Source organism: Ictidomys tridecemlineatus, chromosome 8, assembly GCF_052094955.1.
Source record: "Ictidomys tridecemlineatus isolate mIctTri1 chromosome 8, mIctTri1.hap1, whole genome shotgun sequence".
NCBI classification, from domain to species: domain Eukaryota; kingdom Metazoa; phylum Chordata; class Mammalia; order Rodentia; family Sciuridae; genus Ictidomys; species Ictidomys tridecemlineatus.
The window spans coordinates 53,823,449-53,847,563 of record NC_135484.1 but is presented as its reverse complement, the minus strand read 5'-3'; the positions used below and the strand labels follow the sequence as shown (position 1 = coordinate 53,847,563).

Sequence of the window (24,115 nt, the reverse complement as noted above, 5' to 3'; positions counted from 1 at the left end):
CAACACCTCAGAGAGCAGAGGCATCGGGGGAATATTCTGCACCACAGAACACATGTGGAAAACCCACAACCAGTGTTCCTGCACACACAGACAGCAAGCAGGATCTTCACTACTGCTAAAAGAATCTAGCAGAAGGGAAGAGGTATACTGATGACCAGCAAACACAGGTACTAGAGACTATCCTAAACTTCTGCAACATTAGAATCAGTAAGCTCACAATACTGCACCCTCTGAGGCTATAAACAACTCTCATGTTAACCTTGATCACATAAGTAATTCCTTCACTTGAATAATTACTAACCCAATCGCTGACAGTTGTACCTCAAACCCATTTGAATGTATTCTTTAAATAGTTTAAAGCATTAATTGGAATCAATCTTCCTATCTTTGTTTTCCTAACTGCAGTCTGTCCATACCTGCTTCTCTAACCACCTACTCATCCTCTTTCAATATCTACTACTACCTCAAATAACACACATGAATCTATTTTTCCTTTCTACATTGGTGTAAATTACCCTTTTATAGCCCCCCTTCTTCCTCTCTCTCTCTCCTTCTTTCACCCTCTCCCATTTGTCCAAACTTTGTTCCTACCTCCTTTTAGCATTCACTTAAGTTTATATTAATTTACTAAATTTAACTACCATTTTTTTACCTGTTCCAGAACTTTATTATAGGTTTATACCAAAATTTGAGGAACCACAGAGAACAATTGAATAAGTTTTTGTTCTTACAAAGATGAAGAGTATGAGGCTTGGCTCAGAAGTGATTACTGTAAATAGGGCTCAGTGGTTTCTCTCTCTCTTTTTTAGTTTGTTCTTTTTAGTTATACATGACAGTAGAGTACATTTTAACATACATATACAAACATGGAGTATATCTTACTTGAATTAGGATCTGTCTTGTAGGAGATTCACTGTGGTGTATTCATACATGTCAGATTCATTCCACTGTCTTTCCTATTCCTGTCCTCCTCCATTCCCTTATTTCTCTTTTATCTAGTCCACTGTGCCTCTTTAGTGATATCTCTTAAAATGGAGCTGATATTGGGATCAGCAGAGGCATACATTGAATTAAAATGTCATTATCTAGATATCAACCCAGCCCAGGACTCTTTTTTTTTTTGAGAGAGAGAGAGAGAGAGAGAGAGAGAGAGAGAGAGAGAGAGAGAGAGAGAGAGAATTTTAATATTTATTTTTTTAGTTTTTGGTGGACACAACATCTTTGTTTTTGTATGTGGTGCTGAGGATCGAACCCGGGCGGCACACAAGTGCGCTACCGCTTGAGCCACATCCCCAGCCCCCGACCCAGGACTATTAAGAAAAAGAAGCTCACATAGTTGTCCTTCACTTAAAAGAAGTCAGAACTATACTGATAGATCAGTAGACAATATGAAAAAGCAAGGGAACAAACCAGCCCATAATGTTTGACAATAGACTTCAATGACACCACAGTTGAGGAAATGTCAGAGAAGAAATTGAGAAAATCATAGTTAAACTGTTCTATGAGCTAAAACATCAAGGAGAAAATAAGGGAATTAAAGATCACTTCAATAAAGAGAGAGTATGAAAAATAATTAAGCATAAATCCTCAAAATGAAGGAATCAATAAATCAAATTAAATATTCAATGGAAAGCATCACCAATAGATTAGACCATTTTGTGGACAGATGTTCAGGTCTCAAAGACAAAGTATATAATCTTGAAAATAAAGTCAACCCTAGAGTAAAGATTTTAAGAGACCATGAACAGAATATTTAATGTTACTGGGTAACATTAAAAGGCCAAATTTAAGATTTATTGGGATAGATGAAGACTCTGAACCACAAACTAAAGGAATGCACAATCTTTACAATGAAGTAATATCAGAAAATTTTCCAAACCTTAAGATTGAAATGGAAATTCAAATAATTCAAATACAAGAAGCAATAGGACTCCAAATATAAAAATCACAAGACATCTACTCTAAAACACATTATTATAAAAATGCCTAATATACAGAATAAGGATAGAATTTTAAAAGCTGAAAGAGAAAAAGGACTAGTCACATTTAGAAGTAAACCAAGTGGGATCTCAACTGATTTCTTCTCAACCTTAAAAGTGTGGAGGGATTGAAATAATATATACCAAGCTCTGAAAGATAATGGATGCAAACTAAGAATATTATGCCCAGAAAAATTAAGCTTTAAAATTGAAGATGAAATAAAAACCTTCCATGATAAACAAAAGTTGTAAGAATTCATAACTAGAAGGCCTGCACTGAAAAACATACTCAATACAATATTTCATGAAGAAGAAATGAAAACCAGCATAAAGAGGCATTACACTCTAAGAATAGTCAATCAAAGGAGAATCAAATCCAATCTAAACACTAGAAATAAATCAAAATGGCAGGAAATAAAAATCATTTCTTAATAATAACATTGAATGTATAAACTCATCAGTAGGGTCTGTGGTCTAAACTCATCAGTCAAAATACAGGTTCAAAAGTTGGATTAAAAAATAAGACCCAACAATGTGCTGTCTGCAAGAGACTCATCTCACAGGCAAAGATATCCACAGACTGAAAGCAAAAGGATGGGGAAAATATACCACTCAAATGGATCTTGTAAACAAGCAGGGGTTACCATTCTTGTATCAGATAAAGTAAAAATTCAAGTCAAAATTAATCAGAAGAGATTAATACTGCTTAAGGGAATCATATATCAACAAGATATAACAATCGTAAATATTTATGCCCCAAATAATGGAGCATCTATGTACATCAAACACACCTTTCTCAATATTAAGAATCAAATAGACCATAATACAATAATACTGGGTGACTTTAACACACCTCTCTCATTACTATATAGATCTTCCAAACAAAAACTAAGCAAAGATTCTATAGAACTAAAAAGTACAATTAATAATTTGGACCGGCAGACATTTTTAGAATATTTCATCCATCAATAACTGAATTCACTTTCTTCTCAGCAGCACATGGAACATTTCTAGGACAGATCATATTTAGGGTCACAAAGCAAATCTTAGCAAATATAAAAAATACAGATAATATGTTGCATTCTATCAGATTATAATGGAATGAAATTAAAAATCAATGATAAGATAAAAAATAGAAATCACTCTAACATCTGGAGATTAAATAATACACTCTTAAACAACGAATAGATATCAGAAGAAATCAGTGGAGAATAAAAAATTCCTTAAAGGTAAATGAGAACAGTGATATAACATATCAAAATCTTTGGGACAGTATGAAGGCAATTCTAAGAAAGTTCATAGCACTGAGCTCATATACTTAAAAGAATAGAAAGATACTAAATAAATAACCTAATATTACATCTCAAGGTCCTAGAAAAAAAAGAAACAAAAACAAAACCAGTAAGAATCATTAAAAATCAGAGATAAAAATCAATAAAATTGAGATTAAAAAATACAAAAGATCAATGAAACAAAGATTTGGTTTTTTGAAAGGATAAATAAAATTGATAAACCTTTTGCTAAACTAACTAAAAGAAAGAGAAAAGCCTCAGATTATCAAATTCAAAGATAGAAAAGGAAAATCACCACAGACACTACTGAAATACAAAGGATCATGAGAAACTATTTTGAAAATTTATACTCCGATAAAATAGAAAATCCTGAAGACATGGAAAAATTCCTACAGACATATATCCAAATTGAACCAGGAAGGCACAGAAAACTTAAAAACAGATTAATTTCTATAATGAAATCGAAGCAGCCAAGAAAAACTTTCCAGGGGCTGGGGATGTGCTCAAGCAGTATCGAGGTTGCCTGGCATGCGTGCAGCCTGGGTTTGATCCTCAGCACCACATACCAACAAAGATATTGTGTCCGCTGAAAACTAAAAAATAAATATTAAAAAATTCTCTCTCTCTCTCTCTCCTCTCTCTCTAAAAAAAAAAAAATAACAAAAAAAACTTTCCAACAAAGAAAAGCCCAGAACTGGATGGATTCTCAGCTGAATTCTACCAGACCTTTAAAGAAGAACTAATACCAATCCTTCTCAAATTATTCCATAAAATAGAACAGGAAGGAACTCAGCAAAACTCATTCTATAAAGCTAGTATCACTCCAATACCCAAACCAGATAAAGACACATCAAGGAAAAAAAAAAAACTTTAGACCAATATCCTTGATGAACATAGATACAAAGGTAGCAGAATACAACAATTACTAATTGGGCATTATGTAAAATTGTGGATGTGTAACCGACGTGATTCTGCAATCTGCATTTGGGGTAAAATTGGGAGTTCATAACTCACTTCAATCTAATGTATGAAATATGATATGTCAAGAGCTTTGTAATGTTGTGAACAACCAATAAAAAAAATAAAAAATTAAAAAAAAAAAATAAATAATAAAAATAAATTATTGGCAAACTACACACAAAACACATCAAAAATAGTGTTCTATGATTGAGTAGGATTCATCTCAGGGATGCAAGCAATCAACATATGGAATCCACAAATGTAATCCACCACATAAATAAACTTATAGACAAGAATCACATGATTATTTCTTTTTTTTTTTAAAGAGAGAGTGAGAGAGAGAGAGAGAGAGAGAGTGAAAGAGAGAATTTTAATATTTATTTTTTAGTATTCGGCGGACACAACATCTTCGTTTGTATATGGTGCTGAGGATCGAACCCGGGCCGCATGCATGGCAGGCGAGCGCGCTACCACTTGAGCCACATCCCCAGCCCCTCACATCATTATTTCGATAGTTGCAGAAAGAGTATTTGACAAATGCAGCATTCATTCTTGTCTAAAATACTATAAAAACTAGAGGAACTAACCTCAACATTGTAAAGGCTATATGAGACAAACCCAAAGCCAACATTATTCTGAATAGAGAAAAACTGAAAGCATTTTTTTTCTAAAAACAGGAATAAGACAAGGATGCCCAATTTCACCATTCCTATTCAACATGGCCATTGAAACTCTGACCAGAACAATTAGGTAAGAGAAGGAATTAAATGGATAGACTAGGAAAGAAGGAGTTGAAATCATCTCTGTTTGTCAATGACATGATCTTATATTTAGAAAACCCCAAAACTCCACCAGAAGACTTCTAGAGCTCATAAATGAATTCTACAAAATTGCAGGATACAAGATTAATATCCATAAATCAATTTGGTTCCTATACTCCAAGGATAAATCTGCGGAAAAAGAAATTAGGAAAACTCTCCAATTCACAATAGCCTCAAACAAAAGAATACTTGGAAATCAACTTAACAAAAGAGATGAAGGACCTCTACAATGAAAACTACAGAAGACTAAAGAAAGAAATTGAAGAAGATCTTAAAAGATGGAAAGACCTCCCATGTTCTTGGGTAGGCAGAAACAGTCAAAATGGCCATACTACCAAAGCGCTACACAGATTCAATGACCTTCTTCATAGAAACAGAAAAAGCAGTCATGAAATTCATTTGGAAAAATAAAAGGCCTGGAATAGCCAAAGCAATTCTTGGTGAGAGAAGTGAAGCAGGAAGCATCACAATACCTGACTTCAAATTATACTACAGAGCTATAGTAACAAAACCAGCATGGTACTGGAACCCAAACAGGCATGATTGGTCAGGAGAAAAAGCAGGAGGCTTTGGAAATGAGAATTCAAGTCTTAGCTGGTACTGGGTGGTTTTCAAGAACCTCAATTTCTCATGTGTAAAATTAGAAAATTATATTAACTGATCTCCAAGATTTCTTCCAGTTTCACAGCATTATGACTTTTTGAATTTGAAATTAATATTTTCCAAACAGAAGGACTTAAGTATAATCAGGGCTGGCATATAAATATAAAACAACAAATTCCATTGGAGTCATGTGTGTCTTGCTATTGTTTTAATTGCTAATATAGATAAAGGTGTGAATACTACTCAAACTGTCTCTACTCAGTGAGTAGATACATAAAAGTAAAGACATTCAAATTTGGAAACTCCTTCTTATTCCTTTCCTTGGAGGTCTATAATTGAATTTTCTTTATTAACTTATGAGTTGGTTTATGTTTACTCATTCCTGCCACCGTTTATTAAGAAACCATAATGTGCAAGGGGCTGATAGCAAGATGAGCAAAAAAACAGTCCTTGGGCTAAAGTAGCCAGACTTAATAGCTGACCAAAACTTAAAATGCACATTTAAAAAAGATGATTCACCTTGTCTTTTAGCTTGCAGTTCTGCAAGAAGATTTTCTTTCACCACTTTGATAGCTGCTTCAGTGGCCTCGGCTATAGAATTTTCTATTAATGATTCACGGGCTGCATCAAAAATTGGCTGAACGACTGTGGTATAGTCAATGACCTGCAAAGAATATTCAAGAAAATCCACATAAACTAACAAGGTACTCAATCAAAGATAAGTAAATAAAGGAAAGAAAGGAAGATCAGTAGAGTAGGGGAAGGAGAAAGAGGGAGGGAAGAGGGAGGGAATAGTGGGGGAACAAGGTGTGGGAGTTCTGTGTTTGGGATTGGGGTTCTACAAACTTTGTAACTGTGACATGCTTGGTGACTAGGAAGTTTCTGTGCAAAGCCCAGCTGCTAGTATATACCTGGCTACTGGGAAATTCCTGGCCAAAAGCACATGATGCCGGGCTGCCATACCAATGTCCTTCACAAATTTACCCTGCTTCCCAGACCTGGGATGCCCAGCCGTCTCCCTCTGAGGGAATAAGAGAACTAGGCAAGCACTATCTGGTCTCCATGGTAATGCCCCTGGAGGATAGGGACCCCATATTTATTCTAACCCGCACCTTATCTCAGTTAGCTAGCACTCAGGGTTAAAGAGATACTAATTAGAATATAGTCATGGTAACGGGAGGTGTGTGTTCTTGGAATTAATAAACTCCCAGGCAGGGAGGAGCGGACACTGCACTTCTGCACCTCTTCTTCACCACTTCACTTTACTCTCTTTGCTCCATCCTGTCTGCCCGTTTGTACCCTGTGTCTGTTCTATTGTGTGTCTCCTCACAGCTTTTCTCCACAGGTGTTCCTTTATAACAAGGAATGAAATATAATTCCATGTATGTATGATTTTGTCAAAATGAACCCAATCAGTATGTAAAACTATAATGCTCTAATTAAAAAACTCAAGGTACTGAGAATACAAAATGTTGTTCATCTATTTATCTATATCATCTATCTATCTATGCCTATCTTCTAAAAATATTAATACCATTTCAGGTATCTCTGGAATTGTGTTCAGAATTCACTGACTTTGAGTACTTGCTTTAATAAACATTCATCCATATTTTTCATGCATGTATTTCATGTATTTATTCATATATACATGCATACATATGTATGGATATACATGATACACATATATTTTACACATATATATTTGGAAATATATATATTTGGTTACATATATATTTTTTCCTTAATCAACAAAAATTTAAATGTATGTATAACTTACATACAATAAAAGGTTCCAGTTTTTACAAATAAATGCATACAACAACCACCAAAATCAAGATATAGAACTTCAATATCACCCAAAAATGTTCCCTTTGTGTCCCTGTGTAGTTAATACCTTCCCTCCTCTTCTCCCTTTCCCAGCTTTCATTCTGGGCTCTTGGCAACCACTTTCTGCTTCTGTCACTACAAATTAATTTTACTTTTTCTAAAATTTCAAGTAAATGGAATAATATAGCATATAACCTTTTTCATACTTTCTCCCCTTAATAAATTGGTTAGAATGGTTTTGATGAGTGTGATTGCAGGGGTCCTTTTTATTGCTGAGCAGTGTTCCATTGTATGAATCTACCACAGATTTTTTTTTATCCACTCATATATTGATGGACCTTTGGGCTGTGTCCAGGATTTGACTATCATGAAGGAAGGTATGGTCATCATTTGTATAGAAATCTTTTGTAGACATGTGTTTCCAGGTCTCTTAGGTAAACACTTTAGACTTTATAATTAACCATCAGAGTGGGTAAATGATTTTACATCTCTACCAGCAATGTATGAAGGTTTCAGTGTCTCCTTATCCTCACCATCACTTGGCTTTGTGAATTTTAAAATTTTAATAATTTTAGTGGATGTGAAGAAGTATCTCATTATAGTTTAAATTTATATTTCCTTTACCACTAATAATTTCAAACTTATTGAAATTATTAGCTGTTCACTTTTATATTTAAAAAATATTTTTTAGTTATTGATATAATACCCTAATTTTATTTTCATTTTTAGGTGGTGCTGAGGATTGAACCCAGGGCCTCACATGTACTAGGCAAGTGCTCTACCACTGAGCTACAACCCCAGCCTCTTGCTTTTCTTTCTGGGCACATGTTCAACTTTTGTTTATTTAAAAGATTGACTTATGATTCTTTTTATGTTCCGAGTATATACTTTTGTCAGGTAGATAATAAACTTAATACTGTATATTGGCATCTTTGAAATAGATTTCTATATTTCTTTTAAGTTGAATTACTATTTCCAGATTCCTAGACTCCATTCTTCTCTTCCATGTACTTATATTGTCTTAATCCATGCCAACAGGTCCACATCGACATCATCATTTTTAAATGGGTACACAGACTTGCATTAGATTAATTAGATATTAAACTTGTTTAAACTAAAATACTGATAATATATATTTAGGTATACATGTTTTAAATATATATTTAGACATAAGTTAAGCTATGATGAATACAATTATGTACAATATTCTTGATATTATAGTTTCTTTAGAAAAATGCATAAAGTTCAATAATTCAAAGGACATGCATGGATTTTAGGCTTGTATATGTTAGTTCCAATTGCTATTCCAAATGGTGATACTATTTTCAGCAACATAAGAGGATGTACTTTCCCCTCTCCTATCTACATGTCAGTATTGGGTGTTAACAGTAATCTTTTAAATCTAACAATGAGATTGACATGACATATCTCTAGTTTGTTGGTAACTCTCTGTTTTTCAGGGAGGTGATTTTTTTTTTCTATGTTGCAAATCAAAGCCTCTTAAATGGCAGGCAAGCATTCACTGAGCTATGTCCCAGTCCCCTTTTTCTAATTTTTAATGGTTATTTATGTCTACTATTTTGTGAATTGCCTGTTTGTTATTTTTTTCCCACTGGGGCTTTGTGCAGAATGATGATTTGACTTGTGGTCTCTCTGACTGCCTTGTGGCTACATTGTGCTGGGAACTTCCTGTGCAAATGTAAAGGTCAAGATAGCCCAGTTGCTATGGTGACACCCTGCCTGAGGAGGCTCTGTGCAAAGATGCAGAATTGTATCAGTCAGGACCTTGAGTTCAGGCACCAGCTCCTGGGGATAAAGAATTCTGAGCATAACAAGATAACCCTAATGTCTTGCCAGTCCTGTCTTTCAGACTGCCTGATTTGCTGAAACTTTCCACAAATAACCTTTGATGAAACCTATACAATAAACATGCTGAGCTAGCTTGGGGTCATTATGCCTGTATCAGAGAAAAACATCCCACCTGGCCCCGGCTTTTTCTTTCTATGTGTGTCCGTCTGTCTTTTCTCAATCCGCCATCACCCCTCACTGGTGTGTCTTCTGAATTAATGCCCTTGGCTGAGAGATGGGGCTGTGGCATGACTTTATATACATAGTGATTTTTCTCTTTATATTTTAAAATGATAATTCATTTGTCTGACCCATATTGTGCTGGGCTTACAATTTGCCTATACATCTTTTGATATGTCTCCCTTTACAAGGTGAAGCCTACTTCTCTTCTTTAATGTAGGTAGGACTTAGTGTTTTGTTTTAAAAGAATAAAGAACCAATATTTAAAAAAAAGGGATAGAGTGTGGCACAAATGACAGCGGGTGATTTTTGAGAGTAAATCATGAGAGACATCAGAGCTCCCTCCTTGGTTCACTCTCTCTGAGGGAAGCTAGTAGCCATGTGACTGGGACACAAAAGCAGACCTGTGAAGAGCTCATTCATGTGACAGAGCCATCTTCCAGTCCCAGCCAAGCCTTCAGAGGACTTTGGCTGCAGTCAATATCTTGACTGCAATCTCATGAAAAAATCAGGACAGAGTCACCCATCTAAGTCATTCCTAAATTCCTGACCTGGTGAAACTATGCAAGATAAGAAATGTGTATTGTTACTTCAAATCTGCCAAGTTTGCGGTGGTATTTTTTTAAGGGGATAGGTCACACTAGTTTTGAACTCCTGGCCTCATCTGATCCTCCTGCCATGGTCTCCCAAGTAGCTGGGATTAAAGGCATGTGTCACTGTACCTGGCTCAGTTGGGGTAATTTTTAATGCAGTAATAGATAACTAATACACACATATATGACAAATATATAAAAAAATTTCCTCCTTGTGCTGTCAAAAGTTTAAACATTTATTTTTTTTTTTTTTGGACTTCAGTTTTTTTTCTTTCAGTTTTTACACTTTAATCCTCTGGTTATAACTTCTTTTTTTCAAACAATGAACAAATTAGAAGTCTAAGATATACATGTATACACAAATTTCTTTTCCCAAATTCCCTCAAAATAGATAGATAATACTTTTAGAAAAGTATGCATTGTTTATGTTATTAAGTTTATATAACAATTATTAACAGCTGAAGTATATAGAGTGTTTTTCATTAAATTTCTATTCTAGTGGGTTGTTTCAGTTTGCTTGGTTTTCTATGTATATATCAATAATGAATTCCCAAACTCTTCCTTAGCAATATAAATCTCCTCTTGATACATTTGAACACATTCAGTAAGCATCTTCTTCCTGCAGTTCTCTCTTTTGGAGACTTCTGGTCTCCTGCCCTATTCTGGACTGGTTATTTTCCAGGCTTACAGAACAACTGCCATCATAAAATGTCCCTCCCCACCATCTTGGTATTTCCTTTCCCTCTCTCCTGTCATAAATACCCTTTTTCTTCTTGGCTTAAGATCTCATTTTGATGGAGCATATCCTCCAGTGGCTTCCTGAGAAAGACAAGTTGGGAGGTTTTGTGGTTCAGATATGAAATGTCCTCCAAAGTCTCATGTGTTGAAGGCTTAGTTCCGAATGCAGCAATGTTCAAAGATGGGACTTTTAGAAAATGATTGGATCATAGGGACTCTAATTGATCAGTAAATTAATCCATTTGATGGGTTAATAATTTAAATGGACTACTGGGAGGTGGTACAGAGTGTAGGTTTGGGGCATGGTTGGTGGAAGAAGGTTCCTGGGGTTGTACCCTGGGGAACTCTATCTTCTTCCTGTTTACCCTGCCTCTACTTCCTGGCTGCTTTGAACTTTGCTCTGCCATGACCTTCCACCATGATGTTCTGGCTCACATCAGGTCCAGAGAGCCAGCTGACCATGGACTGAAACCATGAACCAAAATAAATCTTTCCTCCTTTATGTTGTTATTGTCAGGCATTTTGGTCACAGTGATGAAAAGCTGACTAACACAGAAGATAATTGGATTTTTTTTGTAATTGCAAGTGCCCTCATTCTCTCATCGGACTTGATTTATTACAATATAAAATTCTTGGCTGGAATCACTGCCCCTCAAAATTGTCATCTGTTTTTCAGAGTTATGGTTGAGAGGAACCATACTATTTGGATTCTTAGTCCTTAGAATGAAAACTAGTTATTCTCTCCAAAGTTTTCTAGGTTATTTTCCCATAAGCTTCTGGATCTTTGTCCCCAATGTCCTATGATTTCAAGTGATGTGCCTAAGAGTCTTTGTCCCTTCATTGTAATAGATATTTACAGGTTCATTTATTTTTTATTTTTTTCTTGTGTGGTGCTGGGGATTGAACCCAAGGCCTTGTGCATGCAAAGCAAGCACTCTACCAACTGAGCTATCCCCAGCCCATGGATCATTTATTTTTATTTGTTTTTTGAGGTATTGGGGATTGAACCCAGGACCCCACACATGTGCCCTACCACTGAGTCATTATCTCTACCCTTTATTTTATTTGATTTTGAGACAGGTCTTGTTAAGTTGTTCAGGCTGGCCTTGAACTTTCCATCTTCCTTCCTTAGCCTCTCAAGTAGCTGGAATTGCAGGTGTGCACCACCATGCCAGGCTCACTGGGTCATTTGAATCTGGAAACATGTTCTTTAATCTGGGAAATTTTCTTTGATAATATTCTTCTCTCTGATTGTTCCTTCTAGAATTCCTACTGGATGATAGAGTTCATGTTTTTTCTCTCCTATTCTTTTTCTTCATCTCTTTGTCATTTTCTACTAAATTTCTGCTAATTTTTTTTAAATTAAAAAACCCTTCTATTGAATTTTTTTGGATCAACAAAACTATATTTATTTTGTCTTTATATATATATTCTATTTTAAACTTAATTTCCTCCATTTTATATTATGTATTTTTAATTGATTTTTTTAAAAAAATAAATAAATGACAGCAGAATGCATTACAATTCTTGTTATACATATACAGCACAATTTTTCATATCTCTGGTTGTATAAAAGTATGTTGACACCAATTCGTGTCTTCATACATTATAGGTACATTACATTCACAGTGGTAGAAGTACTCTTTTAGTTATAGTTGTTTCAACACTGTAGATACACTGACCTTCTTATAATTTCTCTACATTCCAATCTCTCTTCAAAATATCTGGCTCTACTTTCAAATTATTTCCCAGATCTGCCTGCTTCTTACTACCTTTATTGCTGTCACTCCAGTCTGAGATAAAAATAATTTCTCTTCATTTACTGAGTAAATAAGATCACGGGGGAAAAGAGGGCAAGGAACTGACAGACCAGGGAGCTGGGAGGATCATCTCTGCAGATGTTGAGATCACTGAGGATCAGGGCAGGAGTGGGACCGAGGGGAGACTGAGAGTGAGGCGGGGGGGGGGGGGTGCAACCCAGGAAACAGAGTGGAGGAAGGTGATAGGTGGCATCATCTGGGTGACAGGACATTCAAATCTGAGGGCTTCTAGGAAGCAGGAGAAGTGCCAATAACCGGAAGGAGGAAAGAGGATGTCTTTCCCACTGGGAGCTCAGTGGAGTAATTTCCCAGCTGACAGTATGAAATGCAGAAACAACAGAAATGAAATCCTACAAATTATAGTCAAGATTAGATAGATGAGCAGATAAGTAGGTAGTTACCTTTCCTTTGTAATAGTTTGCAATCAAATGGCTAAGTGTCGTTTTCCCTGAATATTGAGGTCCAAAGATGAATATTTTACATGGCGGTATTGGCATAGGTGGAAGAAGAAAGGGACGTGGATTCAATAAAAAAGTTTTTAATGTTTCTTCTGATGAAAGACAGTATATTTTACCTAGAAAACTTAAAATACATCGTAACAATAAACAACTGAAAACATATGTGGAGAAGTTTTAAAATTAAGTTCTGTAAGTCTTACTTACCTCACAGAAAAATCTGGTAATCCTGAATAAATGTTACCTTCTTTTAAAGCCACAGGACATGTGCGTCCCCATTTGCTTCTGCGCCATCTGTATCTTGGTGCAATAAGTTTATAAGCTGAGAGAGTACGAAATAGCTCGTCCTGCAAATTACAAATACTACATTGAAAAATGTGGGCATAAATTGTGCTAAAGGGAGCAGTATCAAATATTTTAATTCTTATTTGATGATGCTTTACTATTTAAGAAATAACGTTGAATGCAAATTTGGACCTTTTTCTTTTTTTAATATCTATTTTTTTGTTGTAGCTGGACATAATATCTTTATTTTATTTATTTATTTTTATGTGGTGCTGAGGATCAAACCCAGGGCCTCACACGCGCTAGGCGAGCGCTCCACTACTGAGCTACAACCCCAGCCCCAGGGCTTTTTCTTAATCACAACATTTTGTACTTGTCCCCAGGTTTAATGAGACTAATTTTCATTTCATTTAAAAAATCCTTATTTCAATTTTACTGAACATTTTTTATATGTGGTAGAGTGAGCATGGGATAGAAAGGACATTCTCTATCATATCTCCGCAAAAATCAGATTCTAAAAATGTTTTTCTTTTATTGGTGGTACTGGGGATTGGAACTAGTGCTCTACCAGCAAGCTACATCCTCAGCCCTTCAAAAATTCTTATGGGAAAAAGTTTTAAAATGTACCAAATTTTTAGTCAATTTATCTAAGCTTTTAAATAGTAAGATGTTATATACAGATTGTTTTTGCATTTACTTATAAGGGGTAAAACTTTTATTCTGAAACTTTAAATCTCCCTCAGCAATTGTGGGAGACCAACCTCACACGTGACTGAGTTAACACCCCTGCTAAGTGATGAGGTGTCAGATGGCAGCCATGATGCTTTTCTGCCCTGCTTTTCTAGGGTTCGAGTAATTGTATTTCGTTTCATTCATGGGCATGCCTTCCCACATCCCCATGGATGGAGCTGTGCTCACCTGTTCCTTTGTAATATTACCCCTTGCCTTGTTTGGGATAGAATTTTTCCATGGAAGTGCCTTGTGTTTATCCCCTTCTTTTACTGTGCCCTTGGATGTGGCCTCCCCAGATGTCAGTCAACCTGCTGACAGTGGGCATCATGAAGCTAGACTCAGCCCCTTGAAACCTGACCCCTTACCTCATTTGAATAGCATGTGCGTGGCGCTCGCGTGTGCTCGCTCTCTCTCTCTCTCTCTCTCTCTCTCTCTCTCTCTCTCTCTCTCTCTCTCAGCATCCCCAAAGAAAAAAGGTATTTCTGTCTCTTGTTTGGTTATTTCACGCAGTCAAATTAGCCCAGTTCCCCTGGAGTGACCCCTGAGTGTTTTAGTCATGAGCAACCGGGCAAGTGGTGTCCCTGGGTTGGCAAAAGGTCTGAGTGCTTAAGCCGCTGGGACAAAAGCCACAAGCAATCATTTCTGTTGGTAACTTCCAGACCTCAAAGACTGTCAGAAGATTCACCTCTCTTTGTGCTATCTTAGCAGGGAATGACAGAACTAGGACAAGATGGCACACCAGGCACCTGTGACGGGGGAAGGTCCCAGACTGCCTTTGACACTCAGATGTGGATAGCACATATGCCTGCTGGCTCTAGAACTGACCACAGAGCACAGACGAGATTGGGAACTGTGGTCTTGCCTGGACCATTGTAAAATCTGAAAGCAAAGAGGCATGCACTCTGCCAGGATGTTGCATGAGAGTCCTCACTGAGGGCTGGAAGTGTTAAGACTAAGAACCTCATTGATGGGGCAAGTGGTGCCAACAGCCTTCTCCAAGGAGCCCATAGACAATGAACTAGGATAGAAACTACCCTGAGGAGTCAAGAGGTGGTCACTCTTTCCTTATCATCCCTCCTGCCTGTCCAAACATGGGAAAAGTGTTTTAATAGCAGACCATCTTCCCTTCTCAAATTCCTGTTCCTCAAGCCACACTTCTAATAGGTGCTGAGTGGGGAGAAGAGGAGTTTTTGAATGAGTTTGGTATTAAGACTTAAAAGTGATAAGGACTACCTTCTGGTTAAACTAGGCAGAATGGATTCTTGCATTTATATTTACTGCTTCCCTGAAACTCCCTAAAATGACAAGCAGAGGCATAAAAAAAGGAATATGTACACAAAGACACGGAGAATGGAAGAAAAGACCAAAATGATGGCCAGAGCTGGAAACTGACCAGCAGTGGCTATACAGTTTTGGAAACTAGAAAGCAGATTGATTAGTAGTAACTGGTTTGGATCAGAGAAAGGCAAAAGCTAAAATATCTGCAGTGGCAAGGATGGATGTGGGATGGATGGGGATAAGAAGCCAGTTGACTCCAAAATCCTAGAAAGACACCGGCCTGGGTGATACCAAGTACCTCTGAAAGGGGCTGAATGGGAGCATAAAACAGGATGACTGGTTGGAAGTCTTTGAAAGGGGGTGCTAGTAGCCAGAGCCACCTCCCACTCCCCTCAGTTAATTCACTTACCCTTCCCCCCACACTCCCACCATCTCTCTTTCAGTCAGAAAACTGGAGAGACGGAATCCCAGGCTTGTGTGAGACGGCTGAGGTCAGGGTGGAGGAGGGCACGAGAAACTTAACAATGATAGCCACTGCCCTCAGGAGACACTCCTGCCTAAACCTCTCCCAAAGAAACTCTGGCCCTTCCTATGATCTGGCACATAAATAATTAGGGTGGGCACAGCAGGGTTCTCAGCTCTACTGAAGGCTCTATCACCGCTGGGTGAATGACCTGGCACTGAAGAGGCTCATTTGTAAGACATAGGATAAAATAAAAAATACAGGTCCTTGTTCTCAATTTAGTTGAGAATTTCTAGACTGCAACAGCAGAGCATTAAACTAAGAGTGGAGCCCTTCTCAGCACAAGATCCAGTGAGAGGTCCATGAAGACAGTTCTGCCTCACAATTCAGTTGTTAGATATTTTGAATGTCACTATTGGGCCTAGGCGCTTTACAAGTATGATCTCATGTAATCCTTACAATAACACAATGCCATGATAGTTACTGTCCCCTTTATTGTAATCATTGAATAAAGAAAAAAAAATTACAAAATCCCACAGGTCTGGTAGGCTGCGGAGCTGGACTTCAAATCCAGGTTGTTCTGATTAGAAACCAATGCTGGTATCCTCCATGTGCATGGTGCCAGCCTGACACTGAGCTTCCTTTACCATGTCCCCAGGACCACACCCCCTCTCTATAAACTCATCAGCAGTTATAGCTCCCAAACTCCCCACAGCTAGAGTTCTCATAAAGGTCTTTGCTCCTCTCTTATTCCTTTAAACCAGTGAGTCCCCCACCCCTGCAGAATCTACAGTAGACTCTTCTAAATAGAAAAGTCCTTTTTTTTTTTGTAAAATATACATAACATAAAATTCATCATTTAGCTAGCTATCTTTAAGTGTTCAATTCAGGGGGATTAACTACATTCACAATGTGTACAACCACCAACACTATTTCCAGGACACGTTTTCATCCTCCCCCAAAGAAACTCCACCTATGAAGCATACCTCACTATTCTCCTCTCTCTCAGGTCCTGGCACTCTCACTTCTACTTTTTGACTCTATGAATTGGCCTATTCTAGGTACCTTGTGTAAATCATAATATTTGCTCTATGTGTCTGGCTTGTTTCACTTAGGCACAGTATTTTCAAGGTTCATTTGTATTTTATCATGTTTCAGAATTTCATTCCTCTTTAAGGCTGAATAATATTCTATCAGGTGTGTGTGAGTGTGTGTGTGTGTGTGTGTGTGTGTGTGTGTGTGTGTGTGTGTGTGTATGTATGTGTATCTTATCCATTCATCCACTTATGGACATTGGGATGTGTTTCTTCCTTCTGGTTTTTGGGAATATAGCTGTTATAGACATTAAAGTTCAAGTATCTAATGGAGTTCCTACTTTCAATTTTCTTGGAGATAGTACCTAAAAGTGGACCTGCTGGATCATATGGTAATTCTTTATTTAACTTTTTGAGGAAACATTAAACCATTTTAAACATTTAAAAGCTGTCCCATTTATGACCCCACCAGCAATGCAAGAGGGTTCCAATATGTCAATACTTTTTTCCTATTTTTTGGATGAGAGTCATCGTAATGGGTATGAGGTGGTATCTCATTATAGTCTTTTCAAAATTATTATAGTCTTGATTTGCATTTCCCCATGATTTTAGTGATGTTGAACAACTTTTTATGTGATTGTTGGCCACTTATCATTCTTCTTTGGAGAAATGTCTGGTCAAGTTCCTTGTCCATTTATGAATTGGATTCTTCTATTGCTGTAGAATTGAAGTTATTTGCATATCCTGAACATTAGTCCCTCATCAGATGTATGATTTGCAAACATTCTCTCCATTTTATGGGTTATCTTTTCACTCAATTGATAGTGTCCTTTGATGCACAAAAGCTTTTATTTTTATATATTTTTTTATTTTTGGTGGTACTGGGGATTGAAGCCAGGGCCTTGTGCATGTGAAGTAAGCACTCAACCGAGTTATAGCTTTTAATTTTTTAAAAATGTGTTTTAGTTATAAATGGACACAATACCCTTATTTAATTAATTAATTTATTTATTTTATGTGGTGCTGGGGATTGAACCCCATGCCTCACTCGTGCTAGGCAAGCATTCTACCACTGATCCACAACCCCAGACTCTAGCTTTTAATTTTAATGAAGTCAAATTTATCTATTTTTTTCTTTTGTTGTATATGCATTGATGTCATATCCTGTTTTGTTTTGTTTGATTTAATGCCAGGTTCCTATCCCAGAAATTCTATTTTAACTGCTTTGGGCACTGATTTATTTTAAAAGCTTCCTGGATGAATCCACCATGCAGTCAGGGCTGAAAAATCGCTGCTTTAAACATTACCATTATGCTGTACTGATTCTCTAAAAACTACCTGCCTTTAGCTGAAGAATATTCATCCAAAGTCCTTGAAAACACACAAGAACTATCTATTTATGATGGGACCCTTTTGTTTTATTTTGAGTCACAGTCTTACTAAGTTGCTTAGGGTCTTGTTAAATTGCTAAGACTGGATTTGAACTTGTGATCCACCTGCCTCAGTCTCCTGAGCCACTGGGATTACAGGCATGCACCATCACGCCTGGCACGTTTTTGTTTCAAAAATCTTGTTGTGTTATAGTTAGTTATCTAATAGAATATTGTGTTAATATTATAGCTTCTTCCCCAAACCATTTTTTTCTTCCCAACTCCCATTTTAAAAAAGGTATCCTGAAATTTCTTTTAGACCTTGTAAAGATACAAACTAAGGTTACAACACATATTGAACACAAAGATTTTCAAACAGTTAAGCGTAACTTACAGTTTCCGTTATATCATTCATTTCTTCCTCTGAACTCTGAAGTTTGGTCACAACAGCTGCTCTTTTTAGGTTCAGATATTTGAGTCGTTCTATAACTGTCTGGATTATAAGAACAAACATTTGAATACATTGACATCTGAATGTCTCAAACATTCTGAAAAAGTGATGGGTTCATTATTGGAGGCCATGCTTCCTCTGAACCTCCAGGTAGACTCCTTGATCACTTTTTCCTGGCTTCTGGTGGTTTGCTGGCAATCTTTGGTGTTTCTTGACTTGTTTATGCATCACTCCAAACTTTGCCTCTGTTGTCACATAGCCATCTTCTCTCTGTGTGTCTGAATTTCTTGTCCTAATCTATATTGAAATAGAGCCCACCCTAATTATGCTGATCTCAACCTGATTGAATATGTAAAGACCTTGTTTCCAAATAAGGTCATATTCACAGGTATTAAGGTTAGGGTTTTAACAAATATTTTTGAGGGACATATTTCAACCCATGATACTCTGCCTTATGGTCCCTGAATATTCATGGCCCTAGAGGACTGGGTCTATAGAAACTCTTCAGACAAAGGGAAGAAAGCCATGTGAAGGTGGAGGGAGACACAGGAGCAATGCTGCCATAAGTCATGAAATACCTGGGACTACCATAGCTGGGAGAGGCAATGATGGATCCTCCCCTAGAGGATTTGGAGAGAACAAGACAATATCTTGAGTTTGGACTTCCAGCCCCTGGGACTGTGAGAGAATAAGTTTCTGTCATTTGAAGCTATCCAGTTGGAAAGACATAGGATAGATCATGGTAACCCTAGAAAACTAATGTAGACACTAACTATGTGGAAGAAACTGGAAAAACAATGGGCTAGTAACTAGAATCTGAGGTGAGAGATGGTGAGATAGAAAAAAATAATGTTGGTATGTGGTAGTCTGTGGAAGATTATGTTATTCACAATTCATCCTTCCCTTGTTTCATTGATTAATTCCCTAGTTAATTTTGGGTAGAGTATACTTCTTTACCCTCTTAATGTTGAGCTTCTCCTTGAAACTTCCTTTCACAAATAGGATGTGTACAGAAGTAGCAGGGTACCAATTTCAGACTGGGGTTTTAAATAATTTTTGCAGCGAGGGCATAGTACTGAGAATTTACCACTGAGCTAAATCCTCAGTCCTTTTGATTTTATTTTTTATTTTGAGATATGGTCTTGCTAAATTGCTTAGGGCCTCACTGAGTTGCTGAGGCTGGCCTCAAACTTGTATCCTCCTGTCTCAGCCTCCTGAGTCCCTAGAATTACAGTTGTGCACCACTACACCCGGCAAGACTGGGGTTTTAATAAGCTTGGAAATTTTCAACCAAGCCTCTTAGACCTTCTGTCCTCTAGTGTGTCCAAGTAGAAAACAAAATTCTGGGTGTATTTTGAGGAAGAAATCTGCTGTGTATGCTGATGAATGGGATGTGGATGTGAGAAAAAAAAAAAGAAGAGCAATAGGAAGAATGGTGCTGAGATGTATTGAAAGAGGCAACTGAGGGAGAAACACATTTGGGCAGATGTTATACATGATGACTGTTAGACATCAAACTGGATATGTAGCAGTTCAGCAGCAGTCAAGTACACCAGTGTGGTATTCAGGGGAAAGATGTGGGATAGTAATATTTATGGAGAGTACTGACTTGGATCATGATTTTTGACTACCTTAGAGCTCTGGCTGTGCTTTGCCCTGGGAACTTTCTGTGTAAAGGTGCAGGATGAGATTGCCCAGGAGCTTCAGTAATGCCCTGCCTGAGGAAGTTCTGTGCAAAGGTACAGTACAATAACAGTCTTGAATTTGTGCCTAGATACCAGCTGCTGGGGATAGAGAATTCTGAGCATAACAATATGACCACAATATCTTATAAGCACTACATCCTTCAAGCCTCCCTGCTTTGCAGAAACTCTGGACAATGGGCTTCCTGGATACAATAGGATAATAACAGATTGTTCCTAGCACTGCAACAGTATAATAGTTACAAAAATGTTTCTAGTTCTGTAACTTTTTAGTACACAAACAACAATGTGCACTAACTTACTGATTGTGAGACCCTATATAATAACATGCTGAGCTAGCTCTGGGTCATTGTTCTTCCATCAGAGGTTGGTGTCCCACCTGGTCCCAGCTTTCTCTCCATAAGTGTTTGTGTGTATTTCTTAATCTCCCATCACTCCTTGCCAGTTTCTAGCATTTGGCCATGCAAGTTGCAGCAAATATTAATTTAAGAGATGCCAGTATTGAGAAGTATTTGAAGTCCTTAGGATGAAGTCTCCTAAGGGGTGAGGACAGAAGTGAGCTCTGGGGTCTAACACTAGAGATTAGAGATTTAGAATATCCAGTAAGGAGTAGTGGAGCAATTAAGCAGGGGAAATCTAAGAAGCCATGGAAAGGAGAGAGCAGGAAGACATGGTCAGTTGTATCAAATGTGCTTCTAGATTAAATTAGATGAAAAATGACCACTGGCTTGGTTAAGAGAAGATCTCTGGTGATCTTGGCAAGAGCACATCCCAAGTGAGCACTATTACCCCATTGCCACCAGTGAGATCAAATCGAAAACTGGGGGTTATCTTTGACTTTTCTGTCTCCCCTAACTCCTATGCTAAGTGACTCACTAAGTTCTTCAAGCAGACACCTTATATATGTCTCAGATCTGTCCCCTCTGTTCATTCCTATGGTCACTACCTTAGATTAGGCCACTGTCTTTTATCTGACGACTGCAGAAGCCAGGACTAGCCTTCCTACCCTCAATTTGATTCTCCTCCCATTTTTCCCTTGTTCTATAGTCTGGGTGATGGTTCTTAAATGAAAACAGGATCATTTTCACTCTCTGGCTTCAAATCTTTCACTGGCTATGACCTCCCTCATAATGAGGCCTAAATGCCTTAACTCCTTAAGTCCCAGGTTTTTCTTGGTGTAGCCCCTGCTTGGCTCTAGAGTCTCTGAACTACTGCACTCCTCCTATCTCATCTTCCTATTTCCAGTCGTACAATTCACCTGCTCTTTCTTGCCCCTGGGATTTTTGCACACTCTCCCCTGAGCATAGAAAAGTTTGGCTCCCTGTCCCTCCCCTAGCCTTCGAAGTCTAATTCTTACTCATCATAAGTGAGATTTCAGACAGTGGCCCTCCCAGACTAGGTTCTGTTCTTCTTTTGTGAGCTCCAATAACCTTATTTATTAAACCACCATTTAAATATTTATTTCCCCCCACATATTGGATACTATATGAGGTGAGGGACATGTGGACTCATTTCCCTCCTTCACGTTTATATCCTTGGAGCTTATGATAATGCCAGACACTGATTATGTATTCCATAAATAGCTAGTGTGATTTTATTACTTTTGGGGGTTTCATTCTTTCTACATCTTTACCAGCACTTGTTATTATTATCCCCCTTCTCTCTAATTTTTTAAATAGTGGGTATGAAGTGTTTTCTTATTAAGGTTGGGATTTACTTTTCCTTAATGACTAATGATATGAAGCATCTTAATGATGCTTATTGATTGCCATTTAATTTTCTTTGAGGTATTAGATAGTAGTACCTCAAACAGAGCTTCTATTTATTTGATACCAGGAATTTAATCCAGGAGCACTTTACCACTGAGCCACAGTCCCAGCCCTTTCTATTTTTTATTTTGAGACACAGTCTCACTAAATTGCATAGAGCTGGGCTGCAGTTGTAGCTCAGTGGTAGAGCGGTTGCCTAGCATGTGTGAGGCCCTGGGTTCCATCCTCAGCACCACATAAAATAAGTAAAAATAAAGGTATAGTGTCCATCTATAACTAAAAACCAAACAAACGAACAAACAAACAAAAAACTCTTAAAAAAATAAATTGCATAGGGCCTTGAACTTGTGATCCTCCTGTCTCAGCCTCCTGAGCAATTGGAATTACAGGTATGAGCCAACAGCATGAGGCCAAACAGACCTTTTATTTTTTTCCCACCCAAACAGACCTTTTAAATTCAAAATGTGGTTTTGATGTTGTCTGGCCTTCTGGTTAAGATATAGTATTAAATGTAGTTTTGATTTTAATATGAACAGATAAATAAAAAGAGCATTAAATTTTAAAGTACCAAAACAAAATTTTAAAAAATTAATGGTGTTAAGATATAAATCTATTCATGTGTATTAAGGTAAGTACAATACTGTAAAAGGTTTTTAAATTTTCCAACTGTAAGATATTCTCATTGAACATTGCACTCACCATAAAGAGCTCCTCTGGTGGCTTATTTCCATCTAGCTCAATGAGAAACTGGGGATTATGTTCAGCCATTACTTCCTGTAGACAACAGAAAAGAAAACATATATCAGGATTGTAAGAAAATTGAATACAAGATCAGAATCTTAATAACTATGAAGAAATCTGAAAAGCTTGCTTTGTTTACCTCAAACATGCCATAATGCACATTATTTTCTGTGCTGAATACATCTTTTGCAAAAGCCCAAATTAGCCCTCTTACTACAAATTTATTTTATTTTATTTTGTTTCATGGTGCTGGGGACCAAATCCAGGGCCTTGTGCATGTTAGCCAAGTGCTTTATTATCGAATCACACCTCAGCAGAGCCCCTTACCATGAATTTTGTATGCTTTCTATTTTTTTTTTTTTTTTTTACTTTTCCTCTATTCAGACACCTTAAAGTCTTTCCCAATATAAAATGTTTTTGGGTGTCTATCTGCATATATTTGTAGCTTTGCTATCTAGTTTTGATACAATAAAAGAGTGATTAAAATTTAAATTAAGGACTTTTTTCATACAGATATTAGCATCATTTAAAAATACAACATACTTTTGTTACTGTAAGGCACACTTTTCTTATAGAAAATTTAAAAGACAAAAAAATTAGAAGGCTAAAATGTCTCTAATCCAGCTACCCAAAGTAACTACCACTGTTTTCCTGTCATCTTTTATTTATTCCATGAGAAAATCCTTTTGCATGTTTGTGACCAGAATATATATATAACTTTGAAGCTTACTTCTTCACATAACATCAAAATTAACTTTTCTCTATACTTTTACAAGATCACTACCAATATAATTTTGATGGTTTTATAAAATTAGATATTGTGGTTATAGTACAATTTATTTAATATGTTCCTCTGTTGTTTGACAGTTGTGTAATTTATAATATTGAGCAAGTTGTTTCCAAGCATTTTTAAGTATTTTTAAAGTTTTAAAAGTTGTGTTCTTTTTTAGAAAACAAAACAATAACAAAAAGGGCCATACTAATTTCCATTCCTTTTAATAAAGCATAAGAGTGCTTTATCATATACTTGCTAGCAGGAGAAATTCTTATCACTTGTTTATCTTTTAAAATTTGATTACGGAGGGGCTGGGGCTGTGGCTCAGCAGTGGAGGGCTCATCTCTCATGTGTGAAGCCCTGATTCAATCCTCAGCACCACATCAGTGAAATAAAGG

The 24,115-nt window shown here is 37.0% G+C and overlaps 1 protein-coding gene across 1 annotated transcript in view; it reads right to left on the bottom strand.

Moving 5' to 3' along the window:
* Ak9 (adenylate kinase 9) overlaps positions 1–24,115 on the bottom strand; it is a 126,102-nt gene that overhangs the window by 75,355 nt on the left and 26,632 nt on the right. Inside the window, exons 9-13 of the mRNA XM_040283189.2 lie at positions 22,901–22,975; positions 18,673–18,771; positions 13,324–13,463; positions 13,063–13,243; positions 6,175–6,319 (exon numbers count right to left, since the gene is read on the bottom strand). Coding sequence (XP_040139123.2) covers positions 6,175–6,319; positions 13,063–13,243; positions 13,324–13,463; positions 18,673–18,771; positions 22,901–22,975 — 640 coding nt within the window. The remainder of the gene's footprint in view (positions 1–6,174; positions 6,320–13,062; positions 13,244–13,323; positions 13,464–18,672; positions 18,772–22,900; positions 22,976–24,115) is intronic.